General features: G+C 40.6%; 1 protein-coding gene across 2 annotated transcripts in view; it reads right to left on the bottom strand.

Annotated features, from left to right (window-relative positions):
* Positions 1-17,989, bottom strand: part of NETO2 (neuropilin and tolloid like 2) — a 57,412-nt gene extending 39,423 nt beyond the window's left edge. For both annotated transcript variants that reach the window (XM_041767753.1, XM_041767754.1), the window contains exons 1-4: positions 17,586-17,989; positions 6,143-6,199; positions 3,319-3,459; positions 2,421-2,669 (exon numbers count right to left, since the gene is read on the bottom strand). In XM_041767753.1, the coding sequence (XP_041623687.1) occupies positions 2,421-2,669; positions 3,319-3,459; positions 6,143-6,199; positions 17,586-17,619 (481 nt within the window). In that variant the 5' untranslated portion in view covers positions 17,620-17,989. The remainder of the gene's footprint in view (positions 1-2,420; positions 2,670-3,318; positions 3,460-6,142; positions 6,200-17,585) is intronic.
* Positions 17,990-22,113: the final 4,124 nt, after the last annotated feature.

Raw genomic sequence — 22,113 nt, 5'->3', positions numbered from 1 at the left:
GTTAAAAAAGGAAGTCTCTGAGATGTATTTTCAATTAAGCTAAAAATCCCCCCCCCCTTTTTTTTAAATAGAACTATGCAGAAAGTATCTGGAATTAAAAACAGTTTTAACAAGAATTGAGCAGAAAGTTAAATACAATAAACTGTGTATTGAAATAGGTTTTGCAGGCTATTTAAAGATACTGAAATATTTTAAACTAGCAATTTTTTCATTCTGGCAATTTGGTGTATATAAGTCCTATTTGAACTTTCACATTGTTTTGATAATTTGGTAATTAAAAAATTGTATTGTAATAAAAAAATATAACGTACATATACAACCACTATCCACTTAAGCAAAAATTAAAAACAAATTATTCTATGATTCAGCAATTGTGTTCCTTGGTATTTATCCCAATTAGTTACAAACCTGGCAAGAAAAATTCTGCATATAGATGATTATAGCAAGTTTATTTGTAATTGCTAAAACTTGGAAGCAACCAAGATACCCTTCAATAGAAGGGATATACTATTGTACATACAAAAATGAAATATTATTCAACACTAAAGAAATGAGTTTCAAACCATGAAAAAACACAGAGGAAACTTAAGTATATATTACTATGTAAAAGAAGCCAGTCTGAAAAGGTTACATACTGTATGATTCCAACTATGTAACATGGAAAGAGTAAAACTACAGAGTCGGCAATATCAGTGCTTGCCAAGAATTAGGGGAGAGATGAATAGGTGGAGTCCAGAGGATTTTTAGGGCAGTGGAAATACTTGGTATGATACTGTAGTGGACACATGTCATCATACGTTTGCCCAAATACACAGAACACACAACACCAACAATGAACCCTCAGGTAAACTACGGGGATGGGGACTTTGGGTGATGATGTGTCAGTGCAGGTTCATTCACTTTAACAAATGTACCACACTCTGGAGCAGGAGGCTGATTCTGGAAGGCAGCTATGTTTGGAGATCTATGGTGGTAACTCTCTTTTTTTCTGCTTAGTTTTATTGGAAACCTAAAACTGTTCTAAAAAATAAAGTCTATTAGATAAACTTTACTTCCGAAGATGTTATCCTTTGGCATTGACAACATAAATACTGAAACAATACCTAAAAATTCCCACGTTTAGTGACAAGAAAAAAATGTTGATTATCTTGTTTAGGCAAACAGCAGGTAATATACATGTATGCTGTCAGTTACATAAAACTAATAGACACAGAAAAACATCTGAAGGGATACACACCAAACTGTTAACAGTGGTTTTTTATATGTAGAATGGTAAGATTATGGATATTTTCTTTTCATTTAGATATATATTTTTTAAATTAACAAACTTCTTACATGAAAACAAATATATGCAAAGAGATGAAATAATTGGTATACCGAGTTACTTTTTCACCTCGTTAGTCTTTAAGTTGTTTGAAGACAGCGGCAATAACTTGTGTATCTTTGTGTTTCTGAGTTACGGATATGCATGGTTTTATACCAGAGAGGCTTTGCGGTTCTCCAACTGTTTGCACATACCACAGGGTAGGGTAAAATAGGTAGAGGGGGCTGAATGAAGACCCTAATCCTAATCCTCAGAACCTGTATTACTTTATATGGTACAAAAGAGTGAATATTACAACACAAGATGGTATGAAGGGCAGGATTTGGAGAAGAAAGAGCAATGTGAAGATGGAGGCAGGGATGGGAGTGATGTGGCCACAGATCCAGGAATGCTGGGCTAGAAGCCATGAGCAATATGGATCCTTCCTTAGAGTTCCCAGAAAAAATGTGGCCCTGCTGGGTTTTCTGCCCTCAAAAACTTTGAGAGAATTTGTGTTGTTTTCAGCTGCTAAATTTGTAGTTAGCTAATTAAGGCAGCTTCAGGAAAATAATACATCAGGCATTCCCATTTTACCAATAGCAACCCTCAGGTTCTACTGCGCTGAGTAATCTCACAGCTGTCAGGGAGCAGGGAAAGGATTCAAACCCAAATCTTTTGCCTCCAAATGCAGAGCAGTATTTTTTCTATTGCTCAATATTTTCTAGAGATTACTTATTCTTTTTTTTTTTTGAGATTACTTATTCAAATGAGTAGTTAATTGTCATTCCAATGGAAAAACCTGACAAAATTTTTTATTAAGGATTATGAAAAGATAATTTGCTGAATTATCTTTTAAAATATATTTATCTTGATGTTTCTAGCCTTGATATACATTATAAAACAAAGAAATCTAAGAAAAATGTGATACCATCGATGAAATGCTTCAAAACTCAAGTGATACAGTTCTATTTCCAATTTTTGGTTTTATTTATTTTCCTTTTGGCCCTGCTCATTTCTTTAACATTTTGATTTGTATAACTTGACTAAATTCTCTCTTTTTCTAGACATAAGATTCTAAAACCATAGTGAGACCCACTGAAAAAAACAACTTCATTACCTGGAATAAATGAATATTTTGCTCGAAATCCCAGTCCTTCAAGTTCTTCATCAGAACTAAACTTAATCCACATGAATCTCCCTGTTGATCTAATTAGTGGAGGGCTTTTCACACCACAGTAACGATCTATAAGTGGAGAGAAACCAAATGGCCCATCTCGAACCTCCAAGTGGTCAAACCGACATTCAAATGATGGTTCTATATAATAATGTTCATCAAAGGTCAACTCTATTCTTTGACGTGGTGCCGCTAGAAAATAAGAGCAAATCAGGGCAACACAAACAAAGGAAAGTATAAACATCCTACACAAGTGGGAAAAGCAAAACAACTGCTGTTATTGTTGCGCATAAGACAATCAGAATGAGGACTGTTATATATAAAACTCATAATTAATGTTGCACTATATATCACTAATAACAATGCTGCTTTGGAGAACTATAGTGATCTTCCCCTTTGGAATATGCTATTTATTAAATTAGTTAAATGTACTTAATTAAAATTAGAGTAGAAAAGCTAACAGTTCATGAGATACAATGAATAGAAAAACAAAAAATGTCAAGAACTAATGTAACTTTGGACATAAATTTGCATAAAGCATAAGAGATGCTAATAAGTTTGAGTTTCTCTCTTTTTTTTTTAAAGGTTCTTACTAGAGAAGTTTCTCATATATACGGATATATTTAGCTGAATTATATTTTAGGGGATTCAAAATTCCTATAAAATTTCAACTATTATTTTGTTAATGTGTTCAATATTCAGAAATATTTATAATTACTAGGGTTTAATTCAAATACATGCTTACATTTTGTTCAAACTGGCTTAAACTGGGCATCTTACCAATGTACTTAGTTTTACAATAAAGTTAAAATTCATCCATTAAAAGAAAATGGTCAAATACCTTCCAAAATGTAGATACACTCCTTGTTTGGCGGATAAGAGTCAGGATAATTTGGTGAAGCAAAATGACCTCCATTGCTAGTTCGAACCCAAATGCCACACTGGGTTGCAGGAATATGCTTGATTCCAATATTTTGTCCATCTTAGGGAAAAATGGCATTAAAATACAAATTATAGCAAAAGAGAATAGCATTCTGCTCTTTTCCCCACAATTTAGCCAAACAATTGCCCACTCTATGTTACACATATAGTGTATATAATTTTGCAAGAGCCACTGCCAAGTTTAGCACAACAAATTGAATACAGCAGAAATGAGAGAAAGGTAAAATTGTATGCTGTGCTGGTGAGAAGAACTTGCTGCCAGAGGACAAGTTTGCCCTGTAGGAGAGTGGGGTAGTAAAATGCTTAGATTTTACAAGGGCAAAATCATGTGGAAGAATCTGATAAATCGGTGCAACTCTATAAAATTCAGTTATGACATAAAAATAAAAGGATCCCAGGGGTTTATCTCTGATGTGGTACCTCTATAATTAGTTTCACACAAAAAAACCAAATAGGATCCAAATATTATAAAGAGATTTTAGTTAAAGATTGTAGATTGAACACATGCATTTAGTTCTCTTTCCTTAAACTTTGGTAACAGTACCGGAAGTTTTTTAAGGGCATAAACAAACTCTTAGAGAGGCACAACGAGGTAGGTACAATCACAAAAACTGGTAGTACCTGGTGTACTATCCTGCAAGCAGGATAAGGCATGACAGGTGGTGGTGAAACTGTGCTTCCTAAAAACATGAGGCCTGGCTAAAAGTCTATTTAGAATCAATCTGATTTCTAATACCCTCTCCTACTCTACAAATCTAGGTACCCGCTGTTCTGTCATCCTACTAGAAAATGAGATTATTCCTCTGCAGAAGAAGATAAAGCAGGGCTACTAGACTAGGAGACACCAGGCACAGCTGAGGGTGACAGTACCAACCCGCAAACAAGGAGACCAGTGAATGGCATTTCTGGCTTCTTCCCCCACCCAACTTCTTTCAAGGCTCTCGGTGAGATGCAGAACCTCTAAGCAGAATATGGAAAGCTTCCTCTCTGGGGACTCTAAACACTCCAAAGAAAAAGACCCACCACTGTAGGTTCAGGGATTCCCCACTGTGGGTCACTCACCAGTGTAAGCCATAGTAAACAAATCCCTTCTACACTTGGAGACAGCTAATCATCAGATTTTAGTGCTCCTCTCATAAATAAGAGTAGAATTCAAGGGTCACCAGATATTTGAGGAAAGCTTCTAATATGAACAATGAATAAAAACAAGAAGAAAGCAAATCTGAGGAAACAAAGATGATGTAAAAAAAAAAAAATCACACACACACACAAAACAAACAAAAAACAACCTAAACAAAACTGTCATTTAATCTCCTTAGAGAAAATGAGAGTATATCTATAAAATAAGAACAAGGGAAAAAAAAAAAAAGAACAAGGATACTTTAAGAATATTCAGAAAATAAAAATTTTCTAAAAATAGAAGAAATGAAAAATTAGTAGAAAGTTTACAATTGCAGCCCTGGGCCAAATCTGGCCTGTGGCCTGTTACTGTAAATATAAAGTTTACAATGGAACACATCCATGTCCATTCATGTGCCCACGGTCCACAGCTGGTTTCATACCACAACAGCAAAAGTGAGTAGTTGCTCCTGAAACTGTAAGGCCTGCAAAAATCTTAAATATTTACTGTCTGGCCCTTTACAGAAAAAGTTTTCCAATTCTTGGTAAAATTGGGGAAGTCTCAATAAAGACTGAGAATAAAACAGTAAAAGACAGTTGGAAAATAGAAAAAAAAACTAATAAAATACCCCATACCCAAATAAAAGTTTCTTAAAGATAGGAACAGAAATAGAGAAAGGGGAATTTAAAAAATTAAGCAAAGAAAAAAGGAAATAAAAATTTCATAAACTGAAAGACAAAATTTTCATGTGGTAAAAGCTCTATGAGTGACTTAATGTAAATTCTGAATACAGATGTGATCAGAATTATGACAGAACTATACTGAAACAGGTGGTATAGAGGGAAAGTACCAATATATAGTAGTCAGGGATGGGAAGTGGGTGCAGGAAAGGGCTAAATGCTCATCTTCCATGGTGGGAAATCATTCTCTAATACAGTAAAGCCGAAACAATTAAGAAGGAACAGTATAACATATTATTTAGAAATAGGAAGGGAAATACCAAAAGATTCAGCTAAAATTCTGGTTACCTCCATGGGGAAGGGAGTCACGGGGGGTGGAAAACTGCTTTTTCATAATTAACTTTTTAGAATGCTTTGATTTTTGTCATTTGTATGTAGAACTCAGATGAAAATAAAAAGTGAATCGGGAAATGTACTAAGCTCTGACATGAAAATCTCGTTCAAAAAGCAAACTAGTTTATCTTCTCTCATAAACAAGGACAATCAGAACAGGTCCACGGGGCTCTGAATAAGATACTGATGGAAATATTTCATTTGTCTACATTGAAAAAAGGGATTTTTATTTTTGCTGAATGATAAAGCACGAATCTCATTTAATTTTTGGACATAATCCATAGTGTGCTAGGAGCTACTAGTGATGCCAATTTAAAGAATTTATCAGGGCAAGACTTTATGTTGACAATTTACTCCAGTTAACTGCAGTGGAACCCAGTAAAATTGAGGCTGATAGGTTGACAGAAAGCCTTAGGTCACTGCAACACCCCAGAGGGATTATGGAAATAGTATTCAAAAGCTGCAATCCTTTCCAATAAGGCATCCCACTGTCCTGAATATGCGGTAAGTTATCACTGGAAGTACTTTACCTTGGGTCTTTTGGGCCACAGCAATCCCTTCGACTACAAGTACTGTTATTAACAACACTAGAGAAATAATAGAAAAGAAAAGTTAAAAAAATCGAATCTATATTACATTTTACTAAATCTATAAGGAAAATCAGATGATAAAAGATTAATTAAAGCTATTTCTTACTAATGTTCACTCTCAAGATTTTTAAGGGTTAAATGTTATGTTCTGCTTTACCATTTGGCACTTAAGACAACCCAAGAAAAAAATACAATTGATGCTGTACAAGCACTAATAGCATGTGGCATATAAAATATTTTTCAATTTATGATATATTAAAAACACAGTTTTTTTGCAACAAACTTAGTTGACCTCAGTTATCCTATATCTACTGTACTCCATCTCAAAGAGTTTACATGCATTATTTGGGTAGCTCTACAAGGTATTATGCCAGTAAAAGTTCAATTAGATTATCTGACTTGTGAGAGCATTTATAATAAAGACAGAAGTAAGGGGGCAGCAGTCTCCCAGAAATAAATTCAAGACGTTTTATAGTTGTGCAGTACTATGTGGTGTCCTGCATTACAAAAGCCAGCATGTTTAGAAAATGAAGCTTTTCCCCCAAGTTGAAAATTTCGGAGACCCAGTCAACAACATATTGAATTGTTTTGTGTATGTATTTTGATGATTCTTTTAAACATTTTATTTTTATGAATGGTGCACTGATATCTTTCACTCTCCCTTTCAATGGAAATCACAGTGCCTCAAAGTCCTGTGTGAACTGGAGTTTTTATTATTCATTCAGTCAATAAGCACTTACAGAGTGCCTACTGTACCAAGGGATAGTAGGCACCAAGGATACACAGATGTTTTGGGGTGGGGGGATACAGCAAAATAGTTAAGATTATGGACTTTATGAGTTAGGTGGATCCAAGTTGGGGTTCGAGTTTTGCTGTGTACCAGCTGTGAGGCCTTTTTAACTCAGTTTACTTATTTATAAAATGAAGACATTGCCCTAGTAGCACCAACCTCATAAGGCTGTAGAGAAGATTAAATGAGATGATGCACATAGCAAGGGTTATAAGCTAGGCATTCTGTGAAATAAAGGATGGGAAACTACCATCCTTAAGGAGTCAATCTATTATTGTCAAAGAGAATTTACAATACAAGGTGAAAACAAGTTTAATAGGAGTTATACAGAAAGCATAATGGAAGCAGAGACAGGAACCATTCATTCTGCTGGGGCTTAAGAGGAACAGAGTGAAGATAATTTCAGAAATAAAAGGTATATTCTCTTTGGATATTACAGGCTTCAACCCAGGATACAGAGAAAGAAACAGCTTGGACAAAAACACGGAGGAGCACTGATCTACGGAGGGTCAGCATAAGGAGGGGAATAGAGATATACCAGGTGAGACAGAATGAGGCCTGATCATAAAAAGCTGTCACACTAAAGAGTTTGGACTTTTGACCCTAATGAGAAGTCATTTTGTATTTTTATTTCCAAAAATTTTAATTATTTATCTATTAAGAAGGGGGAGGAGCAGAGGGAGAGAGAATCTTAAGCAGGCTCTTAAAACCCCTAAGATTGTGACCTGAGCCCAAGAGTAGGACACTTAACCGACTGAGCCACCCAGGTGCCTCTCATTTTGAGTTTTTTAAACTAGAGAATGACATATTACATCTGTCTTTTAGACCAATAATCTGATGGTTTCATGGAGTCTAAACTGTTAAGAGAGAGAAGACCATTCAGGAAACAAAAATGGTAAGGTCTTGAAGCAGGGCAGTGGTACTGGAAATTGAAAGGAGAGATTTATAACATGATTCAGATGTAGAGTAACTGCAGATGATTTACAGGATGAAAGCAGTGAGAGAGATGAGGGTAGTTGAGGTTGTGAGAGAGTTGAGGCAGTGAGAGATGAGGCTGAAGAGGTTGCTAGTTAAGTGACTGCTGGATGGTCATACCATTGTTCATGCAATAGCATGTACTGAGTATCTACTACCCAAATCACCAAAGTAAAAAGTAAATTCTTGCCAGTTGTTTACCTTTTATAATCTAGTCATTGACATCTTCATCTTTAGTTTCCTGTATCCTTGCTGACCTTTGTCTCCTCTGTTTCTCTCAACACCTTTCACTTCCCCTTCCCTTTCTCTGGTTGCTAGTAGTCCTGAAGACCTCATTGTCATACAAGAACAATTCTCCCTTCAAAATCTTCACAACTTTGCACTGGATCAGAGTTTGAGGAATGGAGAACTGAAACATTTTTTTATTTTTTAAAGATTTTCTCTATTCATGAGACAGAGACAGAGAGAGAGAGAGAGACAGACAGACAGACAGAGAGAGAGACAGGCAGAGGGAGAAGCAGGCTTCATGTAGGAGCCTGATGTGAGACTTGATCCCAGGACTCGTGGATCACACCCTGGGCTGAAGGCAGGTGCTCAACCATTGAGCCACCCAGGGTCCCCATTTTTTTTTTTTTAAACAGAGTATTTTTGATAAAAAAAAAAAAAAACAAACCTAGAGTAATATTAGGTATCTGGCAATTCAGCAAATAATACATCCGTTCGTATCAATTTATCTTGTTAGAGGACACTATTTCCCAAGGAATATCATTTGGATGATACACAACTGATCAAAATTTTGTGCTCAGTATACTTTTCATCCTGAATCACAGGCATAACAATTTACTAGTTTTCACATTTATAATTCACAGTATAGAAGTTAACACAAAGACCGACAGGGCAAGTAACAAATCAACAAACTGAAACCAGGAAAGCAATGGCAGAACTATGGCAAAAGGGTGAACCGTGCCAATAGAATTACATAACGATCAATAAAATTTGACTATGTAAAATATCTGACTTATGAAATTTACAGAGTGTGACTGTGGTAGATCATTTTATTTTATTTTTAATATTTTATTTATTTCTTCATGGGGGGGGGGGCAGAGACACAGGCAGAGGGAGAAGCAGGCCCCACGCAGGGAGCCCGAAGTGGGATTCGATCTTGGGTCTCCAGGATCACACCCTGGACTGAAGGTGGCGCCAAACCGCTAAGCCACCAGGGCTGCCCTGGTAAATCATTTTAAAAGTAAAACTGTAAGCCCAAATAAACCTATTATTCTTTTCTACTTTACTTAGAGGGTTGCTCACAATTTTCTTTTTCCCCAAATGTTAAAAAAACTATTCACAACTAAATCAACCAAATGAGCAGTGCTACTGAATATAAAAATGTTATATAAAGAATGGGGTGAATCTGCATGACAATCAGGGATACAAATATTTAGTGATACAGGTGTGACTATTAATCATTCTAAATTCTATATCATAATAAACATAGTTTCCTCCTAGTTGTATAAAATAGGATCTTTGCAAACTGCTTGTTGTAACCAGACTGGGATAATAAAACAAATTCCATTAATGCCAAACACTGGAATTCTTCTGTGTTTAGTTCCAACCACATGTCACTATTCCCTTCTTCCTCTTACCAAAAGGACCAATAATTACTCAAATCCAGAAATACCATACATTTCAAATTCAAAGGTAATGTATCCAAGAAGGCCCTTCTTCTTTTCTTTTCTTTAAGATTTTCTTCATTTCTTCGTGAGGAACACAGAGAGAGAGGCAGAGACATAGGCAGAAGCACATTTCCTGCGGGAAGCCCAATATGGGACTTGATCACAGGACCCCATTGATCATGACCCGAGTCATAGGCTCAACACTGAACCACCCAGGTATCCCATGAAGGCACTAATTCTGCAAGGTAGAAATCTATGACAAAATAAAAATTCTAAACTCTAAACATACCACTTAGTTATATAGAGAACTGCTTGTGATTTGATGCTTAAAGTGGGAGTGCCCACCATTTCTGCTCATACACCTGGTTCTGGAGTTTAGTCCAGGCCTCGTAATAATGTGTATAGCTGGGTGGCTCAGTCAGTTAAAAGTCAACTCCTATCAGCTCAGGTCATGAACTCAGGGTCAGGAGACTGAATCTGACCATGAGCCCCGTGTCAAGCTCCACACTGAGCTTCACCCTGGACTCTCTCTCCTGCTCCCTCTGTCTTCCCTCCACCCCTTCCCCTCTCTTAAAAATTTTTTTTAATGAAGACTTACATGATAAAGAGAGACTCTGTGGAAGGTGCTATATACAGGTCCTCAATGCTGCTACTTTTACCTTAAATCACTGTCATATTAGCTTCCTTCTAGTTTAAAGGCCTTACCTTCCACTGGAAAAGTCAAGATCAAGTTTATTCTTTCTATTGTTACTTAATAATGGAAACTGGCCAATGTAGTAAATACTGGACAAGAGATAAATTATTATTTATAGATAATGTTACTCAATGCCTAGAAGTCCCAAGAGAATTACTTGGAAAATTATTACCCTTAGTAAGAGAAGAGAATAAGACTAAAACAAATTAAGTAAACAAGTCAATAAATTTAATACAATGGAGAAACAGTAGGTTTTGGATAATAAAACAATGTAAAGGTAACAATTCTTCCAAGTCATGTATTTAAATATATTTGAATCAAAATCTTAGTTTTCTGGGGGACTAAAAACGTTGCTGACGCTCATCTTGAAGACTTTTTTATATTGGCCAAGGAAAATTAGAAATAAAGACATAAAATACTTAAAAATAATATATACTTATCATAAAGCTGTAGTAATTCAAAATGTAGCAACAGTATAGAAAGAAATAGATGATTTGTCAACAAACATATCTAGCCCCCACTGTCTGACAAGCCAGTCCTTGAAGCTAAAGCAATGAACCAAGCAGCCTTGGTCCTTATTCTCAAGGAGCTTAAAGACGGGAAAAAAAAAGAAAGTTTAAGCAACAGACACATACATTTCAAATTTTATTTTATGTATGGTATTTGAAACTCTCAGTAAAAGGATAGGTTTAATAAATGATTCTCAGATAACTTAATAATTATTTGAAAAAAAAGAAAGCAGATCCTACTTCTAAGCTAAACAGAAAAATAAATACCAATACCAGATTGAAAAAACAAAAAGGTGAATTATGTATGTATCCTTTTGCGTGGAGAACACCTTCATTTACTCAAGACAAAAACTACAAATAACTGAAAAAAAAAAAAAGATTATGCCACTAGGAAAATGTGCCAATAATCGAAACAATACATAAATTTAGACTAATATTTAAATAAAGATACCCTGTTGGTCAAGATATAGGAAGCTGACATACATAGTCACTGGACTGCAAAGTGACATAACTTTTTTGGAGGTTAACTGGTAATATATACTGGTGTTCAAAAGTGTACAAATCCCGCTTGGCAAAGTCTACATGCGGGTGGGAGAACTGGATCAATCACTGGGACAGTAGTGTGCACCACAATTACTCAGAGAGCTTACTAAAATACAGATTTTGGTGGACGGGGGTTACTTCCCAAGATTTTGACCTAGTAGGTTTGGGGTAGGGCTTGAGAACTTGCATTTCCCTAGTGATGCTAAAGCTGCTGGGGGGGCCACTTCACAGGCCAACTGCTACAATAAAAGAATGAAAATATACTGCAAGAAATGCAAAGAGGCTGCCCCTTGTCTCCACTGGTGATGGCAGCGGCAAGTTTGGGCCTAGATGGATGGGGCAGGGTAGAGGGCAAGCAGATGAGTTGGTTTTGGAAATATTGGTGAATGCTCTGCTCTGGTACCTAATCTCATAATGTTTCTACAAATATTTCTTATTTCTGAACATCTGTACTTGCCGTGGATCTCCTTTTGCTTCCACCAAATTACCTCGGCACTGTCTAAAACCTGCCTTTTCTAGGCACTTTCAAAATTAATTTTATTTGATAGCATTCAGATTTTTCACTTCTATGACTATTAATGGTTCTGTATGGGTTTGTTTTTTACTTTTGCCTTTTCTTTTACGCAGTTTATATCAAATAGAATATATTTGTGTCAAATATATTCTTACTGTGGAAAGAAGTAGTCAAGAGCTAGAGTGAAGGCTATCATTCCTAGGAACCTAAACTTCTTATTGTTCAGCTGTATACGACTTTCCTTCTAAGTTCATCTTAATGGTCCAACATGGATCTACCATGCCTGTGTTAGAGTCAGCAAGAATGAAGAAATGATAGAGGACATTCTTCCTTTAAAAACATTTGCCCTGCCCGGCTGGCTCAGTGGTTTAGCGCCGACTTCAGCCCAGGATCCTGGAGACCCAGGATCGAGTCCCATGTCAGGCTCCCTGCATGGAGCCTGCTTCTCCCACCTCCTGTGTCTCTGCCTCTCTCTCTCTCTGATGAATAAATAAAATCTTAAAAAAATAAATAAATAAAATAAAGACATTTGCCCAGAATCCATAATGATCTCAAAATAAAAATTTTAACTGAAAAAACACTACCACTTTCCCAAAGTTGCACACACATCTAATTAGCTAGACTCAGTCACATGATCACACCTAATCCTAAGGAAAGCTGGAAAATCTACTCTTTCTGTTGGGTGGTCATGGGCTTAATTAAAATTCAGAGAATTACTGAAGTGTAAAATGGATGTTGGGAGACAACTGGGTATTTCTGCCATAGTCCCCTACAGTCTATTCCGTACTCAGCAGTCAGTGATCCTTTCAAGACATAAACCAGATCATATCACAGCCTTTCATAAAATCTTCTAATACAGTCCCATTACATTTAGAGTAAATCCATACCCCTTACTCGGACTTCAGAGGTCCTTAGTGATTTAGCATCTAACCACTTCTCTCACCTCCCAGTTGCTACCTATTGCTACACGGGCCTTCTTCCCATTACTTCAATATACCAAGCTAATTCTTGCCTTAGGGACTAGCTTATTCTTTTTGCCTAGAATCTTTCTGCATGGCTGGTTCCTCCTGTCATTCAGGTCTTGTGAGGCCTTTCTGACTTCTAAAAAAGCTCTACATTTTCTCCTTCATCCTTCTTTATTATATAAATACTGTAATTATTATTTATATCGCTCGATATTTTCTTGCTCATTATTTGTCAATATCTACCAGAAAGAGGAGCCTTGTCTGATTCACTGATGCATCTCTAGGGACTAGAAGACTGCCTGGCCCACAATATCATTCAATAAAAGTTAGATGAATAAGCATGACTAAGCATGACCGTGATTAGGTCTTTTTTGTAACTACAACATACAGTGCAGAGTCCATCCTGCATTAACAAATTAAGAAGCACGCATCTTGGTTAACAGTAGTCACACAGATGATCCCGCTTCTTTTATCTAAGCATAAATCAAGGGATAAATCAAAGAATTGATTTTTATTTTTCTTTTCAGATATCTAGCCACTCCTCTTACTTTTCTCAAGCTGGCTCAATTTACCTCTGTTAGTAATTAAATGCGCCTCTTTCTAATAAGCCTTCCTGTTTTAAGCACCAAACCACTAAATGTAAAGTTTGTAGAATCTATCACGAGGTGCCAGGGTGCAACCACCGCCTAACTGGTCTCCAGCTCTCCACTCTTTGGTATAATGAAAGCAGACTGGAGTTCCATCAGAGTCCCTGTACTACTTGAGGTAGTAGTAACTTGTTTTCAGTAAACTATGTTCCACAGAACAGAGTACTCAAATTTAATCAAATTCAATTTTACTTATTGGTTAAGAAAGAAGATGGACTTGGCAAACTTTGGGATCATTCCAGCCTACATATGCTAATCAGACTGCCAACCATTTTAAGAAAGAGTAACCATAGCAGAAGCATTTTCCTTCCTGCAGAATGTGACAATCTCCTTGCTGGCCAAATGCTCTTAAGAGGGCAATTTTGGATGTTCTCACTTTACAGGAGTCTTCTTTAGACATCGACATCCACAGGAACAAATTTAAAGTGACCAGGTCACATTTTAAAGAGTGTGCGGTATCTTCTCACCCACTAGTGCTGTAATTTCCAACATATTTCTCTAGGCATATTTGCCTATATGCATATTTGCATATTCTCTAGGCATATTTGCCTATATGCATATTTGCATATTTCTCTAGGCATATTTGCCTATATGCATATTTGCATATTCTCTAGGCATGCTTTAATGTCATTTTGCCTAGGAAGAATTGAACTTTCAGATTAGTACACTGCAATTTTGTGAGGGATATAACACACATGTTCAAAAATATCAGTTTTTTGGGGAGGGCTGCTCTGATGAGCCTTTGAGAGGGTGAGATTGCTCACCAACTAGAACCACCTTGCTCTTATCATCTTGATTTAGTTTTTGAGTACCCCCTGAGAAGGGTTCCTTTTGAGGAAGTTCTACTGTTAAGGAAAATTTGGAAACCAATAGACCAGATAACATCTTAGGGTTCCCCTTTCCAACTCAGAGAACATAATAACTGGAATCCCATAGTGACTCAGGGAGACAGACATTTTTTTAATCATCAACAGTTACCCTGCAGGAGCATAAATTTAAAAATGAGACTGAAAAAAAAAAAAAAAACTACGGGAGACTGTACTAAGTGGATAGTAACCAAGAACAGAATTTGAGATTATTTTAAAACTTTAGATATGATTTTTATTTATAGTTTACCTTTTTTTATTTCAAAAATGAAAGTGATTTGACCACACGTGTATTACAGGGCTGCATGTTTTTTCTAACAGGTGAACTTGGTTTCAAAACACAGATGAACTAGATTCTAGTTTAAGGATTTAGTATAATAAAACCAGTGTTTAGCCAGACTTCAGTTTTCAGCATTAAAACATTTCCTCCAAATTCTGGGGGAAAAAGCCAGAAAGTTAATTTTTAACAAGACTGTGCTTAAGAACTTCACTATTAAAGAGGTAGCTTTCTAGTACTGTACTTATTTTTGTATAGTTTACTGATTTTTGAATGAGGTGTGAGAATGAAAGACAGGAGTTAATTTTTGTCAGTCTCGCATAAGATTTTAAAAATATAGTGCTGAGGGATATTCGCGCTTACACAATAAATTTAACAGCAGTTTATACAGATTTAAATATAACTGAGTCTACTGCGATTCTCCTAAAATGTGCAGATGAATAAAACAGTAAAAAATGGGCTCATAATACTGATGCAGTATTTTCGTGTGACTATGATGCTTACTTAACTTTGACAGAAAGTTAAATTTTATAAGACCTGGAGGGATCGTAAACAGTTAAAAGTAAATTTTTCCATTTTAACAACGTATGAAAGATTTAAAAACCTAGTAGAATTATCCTTTTGTTCTCACTGCTGAGTAAAACAAAAAGAATCAATGGCATCTCTTTTTTTTTGTTTGTGAATCAATGGCATCTTAAAGAAAATTACCTATTACTTAAAATCTCACACATTCATTATGGATGATTTGTTTTAGTAGAAACTAACCATAATACTGCAAACAAGGCTTTTGGTAGGTAATATCCATAATTATGCAAATATTAAATAACTGCTTCTGATAAGAACCTCTTCAGTGTTGAAGCAATTCACCTCACAGGACACTTAAGGGCTGTTTTTCATGCCTTGACGCACACAATGAATGGAAACACTAGGAAAATCCAGTGTTTTTCCAAAAGATAATTTTTAAAATTAAAAATAACAATTTTTGTATAGGTAACACGCACATGTGGTCAAAAAAAAAATATCAAGTGCTACAAATGAGGGTGCAGTGAAAGAGAAGTCTTCCCTTCGCTCTGTCCTCTCCCAGATTCCCTTCTCAGAATCAAGTTTTGTTAATTTCTTGAATCTCCCCAGACCAATTCCCCATATTGACAAGCACACACACAAACTTTAGAAGACTTAAGAATAGTCTTTCATCTCTAGCTAGCCTACAACTGTAACTTAGCTTGACCCTTAGAATACTCTAGCATGTAAAACTACTGTAAGATTTACTGTACATTAAAAAGAAAAGGCAGATACTACACTGTTTTCACTGTTGGCTCTGCCATCAGCACAGAATCTTTTCCTGAAAGGTGCAACAGCTCAGTGCTTTACCACAGTGGCCAGAGAGGGCAGTGTGCACCAACGACCGAGGCAGAGGCAGAGAAGCTGCAAAAACCCCCTTCATTCAGGAGGATCAGGCAATCTGTCCTACCCAGCTCAGTTCCCTGAAGTTGGGCAGGTAGGGCTCTAGAACAGGGCTGCTTCTCAGGGGCTGCCCGGATGGACTGTCATGATGTTGATGACCTTAAAGCGATCAGGACAACGAGGCACATTCGGATAATGGAGCACCATCAGAAAAAAACTACTGTGCATACACGATTTATTTTGAGAGAATAAAACAACCTTAATTTCCAAGGAATGGCTATATAAATCAGATTTATATATAGGAAAAGCTAAATGAAATTAACATCCGAGTTTTAAATTTTAATGTAATGAAGGAACCACTAGGAATTCACGGATGAGTGTAGTATGCACTAGGTAACTAGGTTACCTTGATACAAACTGTATCTGTTAAGTGTCCAGTGGGTAGTCAAACATTTTAAGTCCAACTGCTAAAAGCTCAATTAGGAATTCAGGAAAATCTGCAAAGCAGGTAATTTGTCCAGTTAAAATCAAAAGCAAAATTACACTGAATTTTCTAACGAATCTGAGAAAGAAAAAAAAAAAAAAGTGTTAATCCGGAATGGGGGAAAAAAAAACCCCAACATTTGTCACTGTGCAAATACCGGGCTACAAGAAGCTCTATGCAACGCTGCTAATACAATGCCTTAGCTCCTGACCCAGTATCAAAGAACACATTTCGCAGCACGAGCAGCGGAGCGATTCAGTTTTCAATTTCCACCAGCGGGGGGAAAAGGGGAAGCCCCGTTTCGGTGGTGGTTTTCCTCTGACGACCGAGCAAAGGATTTATGCCACCCGAGTTTCGGGAGCAACTTTGTATCACCGTCTTCATTATCTACGTCCAGACATTTCTATCTAAAATAACACCTCCAGGGAGACGCGAGGCCGGCGAGCCGCTGTGTTAATTCCCGGTACCGGGAGCAGAGCGAGCCGGCAGGCGGCCGCGGCGCGGCGCTCCGAGGTCCCGGGAGGAGGCGGCGGCGGGCCGGGCCGGGCCGGGTCGCGGCGCCCGCAGTGGTGCCGCAGCCTCCGCGGCCGCAGCAGGTGGGACCCGGCCCGGCGCACAGGCCCTTCGGCCGCCCGCCGGCGCGGGGCTTGTCGAGAGCTGCTCCGCGACGCCTCGGCGGGGGCTTTTATTGTCCGCGGGGCAAGACTTTCGGTCATCAAAGGCCGACGGAGAACGGCCTCGGCCCCACTTACACGAGCCCCACAACTTTGCAAAGCCATGAGCGGAATTGCAAGGAAGGGGCGCGAACGGCTCGGAGGGCCCCGCCGCCGCCCCCCGGCCCCCCGGCCCCCCGCGCGCGCCCCCGTGCGCCCCGGAGCGCCCCGGAGCCCGCCGGCCCGCAGGAGGCTGGGGCAGCCGCGCCGGGCGGGCAGGTGCACCGGCGACCCGCGCGGACCAGACAAAGAGGCGCGCGGGCGCCCGGGAGGGACGCGGGGACGCCGGCCTCCGCCCGCAGGGGGCGCCGTCCGGGCCCCGCGCTTACCTTTGAGGACCGCGCACAGCTGCTCCAGGGCCATGTTCCCGGGCGGCCCGGCGCCTCGCGAGGGGCCCAGGCGGCGGCCAGCGGCGGCGGCGGCGGCGGCGGCGGCGCTCACGGCCCGGCCCCCATCGCCGGCCCGCAGGCTGCCTCCCGCGGGGCAGGGCTCAGGTCCGGCCGCCCGCCATGCCCGAGCCCCGCGGCGGGCTCCCGCGCTGCCCGAGCCCCCCGACGGGCGCCGCCTCCAGCTCCGCGGGGCTCCGTCCCATCGGCCGCCCGGGAGCCCAGGCGCGCTGGCGCGAGGGGCAGCGCCCGCACGGGCAGCTCCGAAGTGGCGGGCGCGGGCAGCCCAGGCTCATTTAAGCCGGGAGCGCGAGCGCCGCGTGCCGGCCGCGCCGCCTGCGCGCATGTGCCCGCCCGCCCGCGTGCCCCCCGCGCCCTCCCGGCCAATCGCCAGGAGGGCCCGCCCGCCCCTCGCGCCCCCGGGGGGCTGCGCGCCCGCGCCCGTTGGGCCGGGGGCGGGGCCGCGAGGGGCGGGGCGGGGCGGGGCGGGGGCGGGGGGCGCTGCTCCGAGCCGCGGGCGGGCCGAGCCGGCCCCTCCCCCGCCGGGGGCGCCCTGGGGCGCGGCCGAGCCCTCGAGGCCCCCCGCCAGCCCGTCTCCCCTGCGCCCGCCGGCGGACGGGGGACCTGACCCCCCAGCCCCAGGGACCCCAGGTCAAGGTCAAAGCTCTGCCCCGCTTGCCCCTGCTCCCAGCCTGCCGCGGGGGAGGGGCGGGCGGCCCGGGGACCCCGGCGTCGGGGGTCCGCCGCGGGGATCCTGCTGCTTCCGGAGGGCTTCGCTCGGCGGCCGCACAGCTCCAAGTACTTTGCGCGTGGACTCCCGCTAATCCTCACACCCACCCCGCGCGGTAGGGACTGTTAGAGGATGGGGTGACAGGCCGGAAAGGTCCAGCAATCGGCCCAGAGACGCCGGCCAGGGAGGAGGCCGTGTTGTGAGTCCGGGAAATCTGCCCCCAGAGACTGGCATCTTGTCCACTAAGCCGCGCTCATGGGGTCCCTTGACTCTGCTGATTAAAAAACGACCAAAAGCCCCAATGAGCCCAAACTGGCAAACTGCATAATGTTAATTACCCCGTCTTATTTTTCTCACAGTAATGATCATGCTCTGAAATCATCTGGCTCGCCTTCTTTGTTCGTCACCTATATCCCATTTACCCCTACACCGCTAAAATAAGAGCTGCCTGACAGCAGGAGGCTACATTCATATAGTCACTCAACACGTACTGAGTGTGAACTATGTGCAGAAAACAGTAATAGGTGCTGGTGATTAAGGCTCTACCATAATGGAACGTTTGTGCCTGTATCTGACCCGTAATAGGAACTCCATAAATACTTGTTAACGAGTTACATAGTTCAGGACAATGTTGGGCAACTGAACAGATTCTAGGGATGTCAACCTCTTCCCTCTTTCCTTCTGTCCCTCTAAGAAAGGCACAAAAGTATTCACAACGTTTGAAAGTGAAAACATACTTAACAGCAATTAAATAGCAAGATAGTTAGCCCTTCATCATGTGCTATGGGCGGTGTAAAAGACGTGTATGTGCTGGTTCCCAAGACAAATCACCTACAAATCACAAGTCGCTTGTGAGATTGCACACAAAAACCAGCTGCTAAATAAAACATTTAAGATCCTCTCCCACAGATATAAAGTGACATATGGGAAGAGTAGGACAGTAGTAAGAGTGTTAAATGTAAGTCACAGGTAATGTGGACAGAAAGAATTAGGAGGAAGGAGCCCTCTCAACTTCTGGAACGGAATAGATTCTTAATGCATAATTGTTGACTGAAGAATCAGTGTGATGTCATCAGGGAATGCTTCATGAAGGAGGAGACAGAATGAAAAGACTGTGGATGGCGAATGTAGAGGAGAGAAGGAAGGAGAACTTTCAAGTCAGGCAAGGAGCAAGGGTTGGCATTGCATTTGGGGCAAGTGTTGTGTCTGGTGGTAAAGATAAAATAGAATATGGTGGGCTTTGATTGTGGAGATCCTTGTTCAAATGCTAAGCAGAGGGGTTTGGGCTTGATTCAGGAGGCCAGGGGCATAGTTTTTAATAGTGGAGTAATGCAGCTCTGGGAAGACCAATCTGGCAGTTCAGTTGAGGATACAGTGAAGGGGGTGCGGGTGTTTAGGGCAATTAATTTAAAAAGTACATACACAGGACTCTCATTTGGCCTAGTAGCTCTTATTGGTAGAACCATTTTGATGAAGCCTAAAAAGCTTTTTTTCCTCTAGGGTCTTGGCTGAGATGTAGATTCCCAAGGAGTAGATTGGGAATGCTCAGTTTTTGCTTCCTTTTAAGACACCTGTCTTTTGGCCGCGCTAGTGTAATTGTCTGTAGTGGATTTTTTCAAGGAACGTGATAAAGCACAGATCATAGCTGGGACTACTGTGTGGCCATATGTTAACTAAATCAAAATGAAAGCACTTTGCATATCTCTCAGTTGGAGAGTTCTGTATTTGAATTATTATTTCCCTGGAAGACCACCCAGTAGTGCTCAAGTCTGTTCCCAGATTACCTTCCAGTTCCCAGGTGATTGGGAACTCTGCTTTCATTGCATCCCTCCTGAGCTTCAAGGCATAGGAATAGCCTCTCCACCTCCTCACAGAATCATAGTTTAAACTTGCTTTTCTCCGACTAAAATCCCTTCTAGCACTTGAATGGTATGTAGCATTTACTTACTATGAAATGAGTCATTTAAAACATATAGCATTTTATCTCAATGCTTATATACCGAACAGCTTTTTGTTGTCTCTCTTTTCCACTAGAGTTTGGGAGCTCTAACATTTTATTAAATGATAGCCTAGGAAGGCAGGTTGTTATGTTTAGAGATTTTTATGAACTGAATGTTTGTTTCCCTTAGAATTCATGCATTGAAATCCTAACCTCCAATGACTGTTTGGAGATGGGACCTCTAAGGTTAAAGGAGAGTGGGGCACTGATCTAATGGGATTAGTGTCCTTATAAAAAGAGATACCAGAGAGAGCTCCCCTCTCCTTGACACTCCAGCACAATGGAAATGCCCTGGGTGGACATAGTGAGAAGGTAGCAATCTGTAAGCCAGGAAGAGTTCTCACCAGAAGCTGGAGCCTTGATGTGGGACTTCCAGCCTTCAGAACCGTGACAAAAGAAATGTTGCTTAAGCCACACAGTCTATGGCATTTTGTTATGGAAGCCTGAGCAGACTAATGCAAAGCTATAATGATTAAGGAAGACAGAGGAATTTACATAACCTAGCTGATGTACAGAAAAATCTATTTTTACTGTTATGACAGGGGGGTCTCACACCACTTTTCTTACAGTGTATGGATATGGGAAGGGTGATGGCAAAATATGGTGAAAAGTGATACATTGTTATTATATATCTGTAGGGCTTTTTTAGGGAAAGAAAAGAGGAAAAGAAACATTTTTTTAAAGATTTTATTTATTCGAGAGAGAGAGAGAGAGAGAGAGAGAGAGAGAGAAACACACAGGCAGAGGGAGAAGCAGGCTCCATGAGGGAGCCTGACGTGGGACTTGATCCCGGGTCTCCAGGATCAGGCCCTGGGCTGAAGGTGGCGCTAAACCACTGAGCCACCCGGGCTGCCCAGGAAAAAAATTTTAAGTCATAGTATTCTGCTTGGGCTACCATAACAAAATACTACAGACTTAGTGGCTTAAACAATAGAAATGATATTTTCTCACAGTTTTGGAGGCTGGAAGTCCAAGATCAAGGTGCACGTGGGCTTAGTTTCTGGTGAGACTTCTCTTCCTGGCCTGCAGACTGCAGACTTCTTGCTTTCTCTTACATGGCCCTTCCTTTGTGCACTGCCAACTCTTCATTTCTATTCCTGTAATAAGGACACCACTCAGATTGCATTAAGGTCCTACCCTTATGACCTCATTTGACCTTAATTATATGCTCAGAAGCCCAGTCTCCACATTCACTCACACTGAGGATTAGAGCTTCAATATATGAATGTAGGGCATGGGGGACACAATTTAGTCCATATATTCATACAGTCATGAACCAAAACTATTCGTGTTGATGACTTTGAAGAGCTGCTTCCAGGGAGTCAACACGAGTTCTTTCAGTAACACTGTCACCTCTACTTGTTTCCAAATTTCTGCTTAGTGTAATTGCAAAGCAAGAAGTTTTTATTTTTATTTTTAAGGTTTTATTTATTTATTGAGACACAGAGAGAGAGGCAGAGACACAGGCAGAGGGAGAAGCAGGCTCCACGCTGGGAGCCCGACGTGGGACCCGATCCCGGGTCTCCAGGATCACACCCCTGGCTGCAGGTGGTGCTAAACTGCTGCGCCACCGGGGCTGCCCCGTATCTCAGCTTTGTCAAGAGAATTTCTGATCAGGTACTTTCATTTGATTGTGAAAAACCAAGAAAGATCCTAATGATATTTCTTAGAACAATATTGCTAACATATATGGTATCATTTTCTTTTTCTTTTTCTTTTTGAAGGGGAGGGTGCAGAGAGAG

This window comes from Vulpes lagopus, chromosome 8 (assembly GCF_018345385.1).
Source record: "Vulpes lagopus strain Blue_001 chromosome 8, ASM1834538v1, whole genome shotgun sequence".
Lineage (NCBI taxonomy): Eukaryota > Metazoa > Chordata > Mammalia > Carnivora > Canidae > Vulpes > Vulpes lagopus.
This window is presented reverse-complemented; position numbering and strand designations above follow the sequence as displayed.